The sequence below is a fragment of the Lithobates pipiens genome, unplaced genomic scaffold (genome assembly GCF_037356315.1).
Source record: "Lithobates pipiens isolate NorthernLeopardFrog02 unplaced genomic scaffold, aLitPip1_a1.2 Scaffold_22, whole genome shotgun sequence".
Taxonomy (NCBI): domain Eukaryota; kingdom Metazoa; phylum Chordata; class Amphibia; order Anura; family Ranidae; genus Lithobates; species Lithobates pipiens.
The window spans coordinates 191740461-191752813 of NW_027507784.1; the positions used below are offsets into that span (position 1 = coordinate 191740461).

The 12353-nt window shown below is 42.7% G+C and overlaps 1 protein-coding gene across 5 annotated transcripts in view; it reads right to left on the reverse strand.

Moving 5' to 3' along the window:
• The window catches only part of MYO1B (myosin IB), a 420293-nt gene that overhangs the window by 291181 nt on the left and 116759 nt on the right, over positions 1–12353 (reverse strand). For all 5 annotated transcript variants that reach the window (XM_077448750.1, XM_077448748.1, XM_077448749.1 and 2 more), the window contains exon 3: positions 7041–7156. In XM_077448750.1, coding sequence (XP_077304876.1) covers positions 7041–7156 — 116 coding nt within the window. The remainder of the gene's footprint in view (positions 1–7040; positions 7157–12353) is intronic.

The window sequence follows — 12353 nt, forward strand, 5'->3', positions numbered from 1 at the left end:
CTGAAAACTATGACTGGATTCTATGACTGGATTCTATGACTGGATTCTATGACTGGATTCTATGACTGGATTCTATGACTGGATTCTATGACTATTCTGCCTTTTCCCCTGGATTGAGTTACTTGCTTTTGCATATGCTAATCTGGTATGCTGAATAACTTTTTATTGCTCACCCCCCGATTGATGACTGCAAGCTGACTGCACTGACTTCATCTAACATGTCCTTGATCCCGGCTCCCTGCTGTGGCTCTAACATTTTTTTTCTTATGATTTTTTTTTTTTTGGACTCCAGCATGTGTCACAACCCGTTTCTTGGATAACCCCACTGCACAGTCAAATTTTGGTATCCACCTTTACCTTAGGTATATTAAGGCCCTAAAACCTGTCTCTAGCTCAACTCAAGACATTGTTTGGGAGGCTTAGAAACCAATTAGAATTTTATTACAGTCTGCATACCCATTGAAGATATCCTCTTACTTCCTGCCAATATCGTATATTGGCAGAATCCCATGAATAAGTCGATAATGACGAAACATGTCAGGGCATGACTGTACGGCGATTACGTGTAACGTTTGACGCTGCCCATTGAACAAGGTCGTGGAGAGCTGTTTCAAACCCGAGGGGCTGGCGAGATTAAACCTGCTTGCTTACCTTGGGTCCGCCGTGGCCATTACACACCGCTGCTATAAATCGTTTGGAGAGTTGCGCTTATTATATTGCTTTGTTTTTAAAGATTTTATTTGAACGGAGTTTAATGGATGTCGTTTTCAAAGAGTGTTTTAAACTGGTTTACGTTACTACACTATTGGAAGCACTTCTTTATTTACATGTGGAGTGATTTTTATTGATGTTCACTGTTGGAGCATGGAAATCCATTTAAACCCTTGGTGTGTGGTTGAAAGCACTGTTGCCGAGCACAAGAGTATAAGGCACTGGGAGCTGGTGAGTGCCCCTTTTGAGGGGAGAGGAGTCACTTATCACACATGATGTGGTGGAAGAATTAAGAAGATTATATACAATCTTAATTTTTGAAGAAATCACAGATGGACTTGTTACTTTAGGGAATTTTTTGAGAAATCACTTTTTTCACTATATAGTTTTTCTTTTACAACTGTCACATGGTGGTTTATATTTAATTATTTGATGTAAAAGGATTAATGCACAAGTTTTGTTTAAAATTGTGTTCGGCACTACTACATATTTAAAAAATAAATAAAAATGTTGACATTTTTGAAAGCTCGCTAGTTTGGGCACAGAATACAAGGAAAGAACCACTGCAGGTCATTACTGTCTGTGGGCTTCCTGTTCCAGTAATGACCACTGCACTCATCTCTTGCCCTGCTGTCATAGGGTCCTAAAAACAGGAAGCACAAAGAAAACTTGCTAACAGTCTCCAATTGTTGTATAAATTTGACAGAAGTATTCGGAATTGCATACGCACGATCGGAATTTCCAATAGAAAGTTTTTCCGTTGGAAAAATTGAGAACATGCTCTCAAAATTTTTGCTAGCAGCAATTCGGCCAGCTAAATTCCGGTGGAGCATACACACTGTCGCATTTTCCGATGGAAAGCTCTCATCGGTCTTTTGCTGGCTGAAATTCCGATAGTGTGTACGCGGCATAAAAATGGTCAGCAGGAGAGGGAAAGAAAGACTTCTGCCACAAAGGTCAGGATGGGTAGTATTTTTCAAATTTCTCATAGGACAGAGACCGCAACAAAAGTGGACAGATGTAAATATTTCTGATTTTATACAAAATGAAAGAAACTTAAGTAAGGTTGCTCTTTTAATTTCTTAGACTCCAGGAACTCAGAAATCTGACAACATGATATACCATATTATATACTGATAAGATCTATCAACACTAAATATGAATAAAGCACCAAAAAAGTTTTGCTCTAAAGACAGACATTTAGAATGTTATTTTATATAAACTGTTAATACCCAGCAAAGAGCTGTAGATTACTTCCTGTAAGCTACAATAATTTGTGCTTTCCTGGTACAAAGCTCATACTGAAGCACTGTAGGAAGAAGTGAATACGCTGAAATACATTCTGTCAAAAACAAGTCACATTCGGTCACTAGTTACATAACGCAGTGTGTGCGTCTCTAGGCCACTGTCCAAAAAGTCAATGCTCTCCTCAAATGCTGCAACAACTAAATGTCAGTTACCTAAACTCCAAAAATCAATCAACTGCATAAGATGCAGCACATCTTTTTCATATTCAATACTTTCTCTGTGGAATAAAAAGCTTTATGATACACAAAGGTTGAACCAGAAATCTTCATGTATAAGCAGCACCCCCTCTTTCTTCATTCTTCCTCCTCTTACCATCTCCATTAATTTTCTATACTTTCTCTCTTCGCTTATAAGTTGAGACATAACATACAGAGGTATGACACAATGGCATGTCTGGTTGTCAAGATGTGGAAGATCCATTTGGCTTGCTTGTCATTTGTGCCGATATGATCTACATTTCAATGCGTATTTATTAATATACAGTGTATATGTAGCGATACCTCTGAAGGAGCAGCTTTGTTCCGTTTGTTACTCTGCCTCTCAACCCTAATAGCAGCCTCAGCCCCCTTTGGCACACATGGCAATAGTGTAAGTGCAATGACCAATAAGAAAGACCGTCCATGGAAGAAGGATGAATAACAAGTGACAATGTACTTGGTCTTATTTTATGTATATGTTTAAGTATTTTGTTTATAAACTAATCAGTTTTATTATGATGTAATGCACGTGTGTGGCTGCTTTTTTAAACTCACATACGCTTTTGGTGATATTTCTCCTTTCTCAGGTTTTTTTTTTTTTTTCTCTTTTGATGGTTCATAGACCCTTAGCACCATTGTTCCAATCTGTTTGCCTTAAGACACCCGTACGTACACCTGAGGGTGTGCAGCGGAGCATTGGTTTCGTCCACTCTGTTGTGGATGCTTTGCTCCGCTGCATGTCCGCATATGTGACACAGCTCCCTGGTGTTATTGCGCAGACTTGTTTTGTAAATACTCCTGAACTGGTATACCTTCTCCACTCTAGGAGGTATCTGCACTGGAGGTCTTTCGTGCAGTCTCAGAAGTGTGCACCGGAAGTTATTCTTACTTCCAGTTTCCGGGCATCAGTCTGTGCCTTTGTGGATGGAGTGACGTCACACGCCGCATTTTGGCGGCATGGGGGGATATTTAAACCCGACCTGGTTTAGGCTATGTTGAGAATCTCTGGGAGCTCAGGACACTGATGGACGTTCATTTTTAGGTAAATTTAACAATTGACTGGCTTAACCGCCGAGTTTGTCCCTTACTTAAGTATAGAAATGAAATATGCCCTTTTTGTTGTATTTACAATTAGGTATAGGAATATAGTCTACTAATCTTTTTTGTGGACTGGCGTGTTTTCGTTTGCTATCCTGTGCACTGTCTGTGCCAGCGAAAGGTCACTCTACAAAGTATTGACTCAGGGGGCTGAATACAAATGCATGCCACGCTTTTCAAATATTCATTTGCAAACAATGCACCGTATTATAATAAATATACATATATAAACACACACAGCATAGTAAAAGCGTAGCACTACCAATCCATAAATTAGTGCAAATGTATTTGCACCAATTTATAGATTGATAGTGCTGTGCTTTTACAGTTATATATTTAGTGAAGTAAGGCTAGTAGTATAGTAGGCTGCTTTTAAAATACATATAAAAATATGATATACGTTATTCATATATCTTATTTATAATTTTGGTTCATGGATTTGCATCACAGATTTGAGGGGCTGCGTAGGTTGTGCTTAGTTATTTTGTACACTCACAATGTGTGTATGTAAAATGATTTCTTGACTGCACATAAAAGGTGTATGCATATTGCTTATCAGACAGTCTAGAGCAATAAATCTTTGTATGGATTCTAGATGTTCGCAAGAAAGCAGCAAGATGCTTTAAGTGATTGTGTTGTATTCATTGTGTTGCACTGGCATATCTCATGAAAGGAATTTAGCATTTTCTTCAGTCAGCATTATCGGGAAGGAAAGTTATGACAAACAGTGACAGCTATTCCTTGTGACTGTCAGCCTGTGTCTAGAAACTGTGAAAGCCATCTCCGACGATTGCTTTCTTTGTCCTCTACAGGGTAATGCATACAAATGGCAGCATTGTTTTTTTTTTTTTTTCTACCCTTGCAACGCTGTAGTGTGAATGGGGCGATAGAAAAATAGGGGCACGTGTTTTTAATGTTCCACTTCCAATGTACTAAGAACCACATTTAAAACAAAGAAGAGTATAGAGATCCAAGATAGAGAGAGCGGAAGACAGGATGTGTGCGAAAGCAGTGTACTCGGAGAATGAGGGTTGGAGACTGAGGGTATACGGAAGAGATACAGAGAAAGAATTTCAAAAGAAATATGCATCTTCCAGAGGCCCCATGTAAACAACCTTCCAGCTGTTTGTGATGCTTGGCAGATTATTAAAACACAAATTTTCTCATAAAGAACTACTGTATGTGCTACAACTTTACCAACAGCTGGTTTACATGTGAAATCTAAAAATATAACTTCAATAGGGGTGGGGGGGGGGGGGTCCATCACATTACTACGTGTAAAGGTTAAACAAAATGGGGATTTCCAATTTTCCCAAGAATATATTTTGAGGATGTTTGCTTTCATTTTCAAATCTGAAGCAACGAGACAGCTCTAATGTGTGTGCTTGTTATGGCAACCCAGGCATACATTGGTACATACATTTTAGCCCTAAATACAGGCCTATCTATAGATAAAGTACATTTATTTAAGAATAGGACAATGAGCTTACGTAACCTGTAGCTCCTTTCTGTCATTTTTCTCATGCAGGCTACACAAGAAAAGAAAGAATCTTGCTGGCTTCTAGATGCATCATTCACTTTTCATTGAGAACAAGTGTTGACAAGTCTAGACCAGGCCACAACCAAAAGAAAAAAAATATACGTCTCACAGATATTTAAAAGGTGAATACCCTTAATTATTGAATCAAAATTCCATGTGAGAACAAGCATTACAATAATCCCTACCAAACTTCATTCTACCATCTTTGGAGTCCTTGCCTGTGTACTTCTGCAGTTTCACTGATTGCTCATGCATAAACTATATTAACAAAAGCATTAGGACACCTGCCTATACAAGTATATGAAGTTTAAATGAACTTTAATGGCATCCCAATCTTAGTCCGTAGGGTTCAATATTGAGTTGGCCCACCCTTTGCAGCTATAACAGCTTAAACTCTTCTGGGAAGGCTGTCCACTGGTGCGCAGTCATGTTGGAACAGGAAGGGGCCACCCCCAAATTATTGCCACAAAGTTGGGGAGCATGAAATTGTCCAAAATGTCTTAGTATGCCGACGCCTTAAGAGTTCCCTTCGCTGGAACTAAGGGGGCCAAGCCCAACCCTTAAAAAACAACCCCACACTATAATCCCCCCTCCACCAAATTATTTGGACCAGTGGACAAAGCAAGGTTCATAAAGACAAGGATGAGCAAGTTTGGGGTGGAGGAACTTGACTGGCCGCAACCCGATGGAACACCTTTGGGATGAATTCAAGCAGACACTGCGAGCCATGCCTTCTTGTCCACATCGATGCTTGACCTCTCACAAATGCGTTTGTGGAAGAATGGTCAATCATTCCCATAGGCACACTCCTAAACCTTGTGGACAGCCTTCCCAGAAGAGTTGAAGCTGTTATAGCTGCAAAGTTCATGTGTGTGTAAAAGCAGGCCAATACTTTTGGTAATATGGTGTATGTGAAATTCTCTCCAAGTATGATTGTCACCAGCTTTTGTACTTTTGTTTGTTTTGTTTATGCATTTACTTGTGCCTGATTATCTAGTGTTTACCTTTGTCAGTCTTATCAGCTTCAGCTGATAAGACTGCAGTAATGCTGTAGGATGCCCTGGTTTACACTCCATGTGATGTCACATGGTGTGTAGGAGGAAGCTCTGAATGATTCTGCAGTCTCGTGAGATTTTAGTGTTGTGTGCCATAGTAAGTCAGCCTAAAAGCTAACCGATACCTCCAACCACATAAAAATGGTGGATAGTAGAACTCTCTCTGGGACACTGTATTATGAAAGTGGTATCCACTGCTGCTCAGAATACACTGATCAGCTCAGCTTATGATCGAGGACACTTTATATGCAATATATATATATATATATATATATATATATATATATATATATATATATATATATATATATATATATATATATATATATATATATATATATTTACACACGCACATACATACACATACATACATATATACACACACCTTTAATTTAGGTTTAAACAGACTAAAGCGTGGATCTTTGAAACAGGCAGGGTCCATCTCCTCTGTGGGAATCTATTTCCAGGACTCCATGCAGCCGGTTACCCAGCGTGCACCTCCCGATCTCGCGCCTGTGCAGGAATGCCACCACATGGCACTCCTTCAGTGCCCACATCAACTACTCAGTGCCCATATCCCCTCTTGCTTCAAAATACCGCCAGTGTCCCAGACCGAGAGGCTTAACTTCATTGTAGATACACCTCCTTGAAAAACTCCTCCCGTTCGCATAATTTTTAGTCAGGAACTGTGATATTTTGGCATTTAGCGACTCCCATGGACTCCTGGGATACAGGACACAGATATCCCAGGTGTCCATGGGAATCCCCCATTTACGTCATCACCTAGGCGGCAGGAGCCGGAAGTGCTCCAGAAAATAAAGAATGAAAGGCATTTAGAAAATAAAAAAGTTTGCCATTTAACAGCGAAATGAGGATGGGCATTGGATTTACTTTAAGTGAAGTGGAACTACGCTTTAAACACCAACCAGAAGCAACTTCAGATTACACAAACTCAATGATCATTATCCTCCAAGACCACCACAACACCCTGACAGTGCACTTGAAAATGGCAGGTCTTTTTGACCTGCAGTCTTGACATCAGATCAGCACAGATAAAACGAACAGAGCCCTGGACCGGTTATAAACAAAGAAAATTCACTTTAACATGAAATGGAATAAAATGTAACTCACATGTGTGGACTAAGTTCATAGAAGTTTCGGTTTCGATATTCTTCCACTTTGTCAGGGGTAAAAATTGGCAGAGATCTGTATGGGTTTACCGATATAACCACACTGCCTATGTAGGTCTGTAAGTAGAAAAACATTTTGTATTATTTTTATGACAGGTGGTGCAAAGCATTTAGTAGAATTATTTCATAATGCTTAGCTGTAAGCAGTTAAAGTATGATTTTTTTTCCGGCATACTTACCTGTAAAATCCTTTTGTTTGAGTACATCATGGGACACAGAGAGGCTAATATTCATTACTTGCTGGGTTATACTAAATCTCCAGGTGAATGGACATCAAAGGTCTTTAGACAGGATGTGATCCCCTATATAACCCCTCCCATACAGGAAGTACTCCAGTTTTATAGCAAGCACTGAAACCTCAAAAATAGGGGAGGGATCTCTGTGTTCGATGATGTACTCAAAAGAAAAGGATTTTACAGGTATGATGAAAAAAATCCAATTTTCTTTTTTCATACATCATGGGAAACAGAGTTGGGCTAATATTCATTACCTGCTGGGACGTTCCAGAGCAATAGCCTTGAAGGGAGGGACACCCTGCCAAACAATAGCCATCAGAACTTGTACGGCAGCCCGCAGTACACTGTACCTGAAAGCCGACTCCTCGGCTGCTTGGACATCCTTTTGATAACATTTTGTGAACGTATGCACTTTAGACCAGGTAGCAGCCTTACAAATCTGAGCCACAGATACCCGTTGGCGAAAAGCCCAGGAGGTTCCTACACCTCTGGTAGAATGAGCTCTCACCTTAAAGGGAGGAGCTTTACGTTTCAGACCATAGACCGAATGACCAATTGACAGACCCAATTGGCAATGGAAGCTTTGGAAGCTGCCTGTCCCTTTTTGGGTCCTTTTGGTAAAACAAAAAGAGGTGTCTGATCCTCGGATCTCCGCTTACCTAGACAAATAAATCTTGACTACCTGGACAATGTCCAAAGAATGCAGTCGCCTCTTCCATTGAACGAGGCTGAGACAAAAATGGCAAAATAATGTCCCAATTTAAATGAAAGGCTGAAACCCCTTTTGGAAAAACGGATGGAACAGGTCATAACACGACCCTGTCTTGGTGAAGGATCAAGTATGGTTCCCTGAAACTCAGACACCCTTCTAGCCAAGGTGATAGCCATCAGGAAGGCTAGCTTGCGTGACAGCATGTCTAATGGAAGTCCCAAGGACACATAGGCGACCTAATGGAAGGAAGCAAGAGAGTTGCCCCCTGCATAAAGGTTCGGATCAGTGAATGGGAGGCTAAAGGCCTTTGGAAGAATACAGATAGGGCCAAAACTCAACCTCAGATTGTACTCAAAGCCAAATTTGATTTCCACAGCCGACTGTGGAAAAAAAAAAAGAGAATTCTTCCAATCACGCATTTCCGAGGATTTTTGGCTTCACGCAAAGCAATATAAGTCTTCCAGACATTATGATAGAGCTTCCTAGTGACAGCTTTTTTAGCATTCACTAGGGTAGACACCACTGGTCCCGAGATGCCATGGTCCCTTAGCACTCTAGCTTTAATAGCCATGCCGTCAAATTTAGAGATTGTAAAATTGGGGTGGAATATAGAACCTTCAGACAGTATATCAGGGCAACGTGGACGCGCCCATTGCCCGTCTATTGTCAAACTCACAATCTCCGGGAAACAGAGCCTTCTGGCCAGGCTGATGCCACCAGAATGACTGGAACTCCCTCTCTCCAAATCCTGAGCAACAAATGTGGAAGGAGAGGGATCGGAGGGAAAGCATAAACCAGGGAGTACTGGCTCCATGGAACTACCAGAGCATCTGCTCTGATTGCCGGAGGATCTCTTGTTCGGGACACAAACTGCTGTAACTTGTTGTTGAACCTGGATGCCAGTAGGTCGACCTCTAGCCATCCCAAACATTGGCAAATTTCCTGGAACACCCCTAGGTGTAGGGACCATTCCCCCGGGCAGATCTGCTGGCAGCTGAGAAATTGCCTTCCAGTTCTCTACTACTGTGATATGGATTGCCGATTTAAATCGGCACACGTCCTTCTGCCCAGGCTAGTATGTGGTTCATCTCCTTCAGAGCTGAATGACTCCTGCTCCTGCCTTGGTGGTTAACATGGGCCACTGCAGTGACATTGTTGGACTGAACCCGGATAGGGCAGCCGTGTTGCTCTGCCGTCCAGGACCACAGGGCTATACGTACTGCCAGTAATTCCAGGACATTGCTAGGCAGGATCTGTTCTGTCCCTGACCATTTCCCCTGAGGTGTGAGCCCTTCTAGGGTCGCTCCCCAGCCTGAGAGACTGCCATCTGTAATCAGTAGTCTCCAAGTTACCGGGAGGAAGGATCTTCCCTTTCGCGGGTTCTGATTCTGCAGCCACCAGTTTAGGCTTAAGCGTGCCCGAGGAGATAAGAATATTGGATAATCCAGGGCTTGCCCCTCTTCTGTTCCAAGCCAACAAGAGGTCTTTTTCCAGAGGCCTGGAATGGAACTGGGCATAGGGCATCGCCTCGAAGACTCATACAGAACCGAATGGAGGGTTATCTGGTGCCCCTCATCTGACGCACCTGATCCTTCAGGGCACAGATCCTTGCAGGTGGCAAAAATACTCTTGCTTGGACCATATCTAGGATCAGACCTACTTAACATCCAGCCTAAGCTTTCCAAATACCGCAGTGTGCATGTTATGCTCTGTTCTAGAGCGTGTATTGAGTGATCTCTGAGCAAGAGGTCACCCAGATAGAACCAGAATCCATTGGGCCCTTAAAGAACCAGTACTGGTGCTAGAACCTTTGTGAACCACCCGGTAGCTGTAGAAAGCCCAAAGGGTAGAGCCACAAACTGAAAAGACATTCCTCTATTGCAAATCGCAGGAACTTCTGATGTGTAAATACGCATCCTTTATATCGATGGCGGCTAGAAAGTTTCCAAACTGGAGTGAGGCTACTTCCGAGCGGACAGACTCCATCCAAAAGAAATGGATCAGTAGATACTGGTTCAAGGATCATAGGTCCAACATGGGCCTCGTGTCCCCATTTGGTTCTTGAACCGTAAATAAATTTGAGTAAAACCCCACACCCCTTTCGGGTACAGGAACCTCTACAATTACTCCTTGATGCACTAAATGATGTAGTGTCTGAAGCAATAAGTTTCTCTGTGGAGGATACGAGGGAACACTGGATCTTAGAAACCTGAGCGGGAACCCCCCCACAACTCCAGCTTGTAATCGCAAGATATAGTCGAGGTGACCCACTCATCCTGAACTATTGTTCTCCAAATGTCCGAAAAGTGCAGCAGACCCCCCCCCCCCCCCCCCACCACCCAATGTAGTAGGGGCGTCCCCTTAAAAGGAGGGTTTGGTGCTGGGTTTAGAAGAATTTTGGATCCAGGGCTTTTTCTGGTCCTGGCCTTGCCCCTGGCCCTAGCGCCCTGTTGGCGGCGGAACTGCCTTAGTGCTGAGACATTTCAGGAAGCAGTCTAAGGTTTTTAAACGAGGGACGCCTGGTACTTTTCTTCACAGGAAGTAGAGAACTCTACCCTCCAAAAATATTTTGGATACATTTGTCCAAATGATCACCAAATAAACGCTCCTAATGAAAGGGGAAAACAGCCAATAACGTCTTACAAGGAAGCTCGGCTGACCAGTTCTTAAGCCACAAAAGTCTGCGCATATGTACAGACAAGAAAGTCAAACGAGAAACCTGCTGTATTGAATCCTTTAAGGCGTCAACAGTAAACAGCGCTTGAGAAATATCTGCCTTATTTACAGGCAGATCATCCTCCTGTTGGTTGCTGGTTAGGCCTGTCAGGCCATCTGACCTGATCCTTTATGGACTGGCAGATACCAATTGCTGCAACAGCTGGCTGAATAGATTAACTGTCCAAAGAAAAGGAAGGCTTTAATAATGACTCCAATTTCTTGTCAACAGGGTCTTTCAAGCCCTGTGCTTATCGACCGGACAAGTTAAGTTCTTGTTTAAGGAAAAGACTGCTGCATCTATGGCTGGCATGCTCCACTTCTTAATGAACTTAATGAACAGGGAAAACCTCTTGGAGGAACAAAAATCCTGTCAGGATGTTACCAATCAGCATAGACTGCCTGTTCCAACAGAGGGTGTAAGGGGAAAGCCTGTGTGGCCTGAAGAGGCCTCAGGGATGCTTAAGAGGACCAGGCTCAGTAACCTCAACTTAAAGGCAGAACGAACCATTCCGGTAAGAGTCAGGATCAAAAGCCTCCGATTGAGAAGACGACACCAACTAGATATCTTCTTGTCCAAATTGCTCGGAAGCATACTCATCCACCAAGCCACCCACAGAATTCTGAGCTTTAAGCTCTTCCCCATCCTTAACCCATTCCTACTCTAGACTAGGAGGCTCCGAGGAGGGGGATCTGTCACGCTTCTTGCCACCCTACAGGATGGAGGCAATCATGCCAACAATCCTGTGCTCTAACCCGGTTAGTGCTGAGGACATCTTTCATGATGAAGGGTGAAGCAGCAGCATTGACTGTAGGCACAATCGCAGATAGGCGCAGCGGCTCAGATTGCCCAGAAGCCTCTGACTTTCAGGGGATACAACACACTAGGGATATGACTAGGCTCATCAGGAACTACTGGATGACAAAGGTGTGCCCTTCCCTGTAGTGTGTTAGTCCCTCTCCTCTTTTTTGAAGACATTTACTAGCCACAAAAAAAAGGAGTACTTGGGTGTAATATTAACACACCGCTTAGAAACTAAGAGCCCAATCTTCACCCTTCATGGCGGGTTCCTGACACTTGAGGACCTTCAAGGACTGGGTACCCTTTTCATGTTTAGGGTCCACTCCCTTGGACCTGTACAGCACTTTGCAGGAATGGCTTAGTGCTGTGGTATCCAGTATTCCACTTCGCAGGGTCCAGCGCCCGGAGGCTGCATTACAGGCAAAACCTCGCAGCACTTTGAGTCTTCTTTGTGAGGCTCGGGTACCATTTATCTAAGCATATAGAGCCTGTGTCAAATAGATCCTAACGGTCAATCCTTTGATTCATTTAAGAACAGTTTATGGAACTAAAGACCTGGAGCTCAGAGAGCTCAAACAACCATGCCATCTTGCAGACAGACACTCTTAAAAGAGGAGGATTCGCCTTTCAGCTGCAGTGTACTGCAGGCTGCAGCATAAAGTCCAATAGCTATTGTTTGGCAGGGCGTCTCCCTCCTCTCAAGGCTACTGCTCTGGGATATCCCAGCAGGTAATGAATATTAGCCTAACACTGTGTCCCTTGATGTACGAAAAAAGAAAATAGGATTTT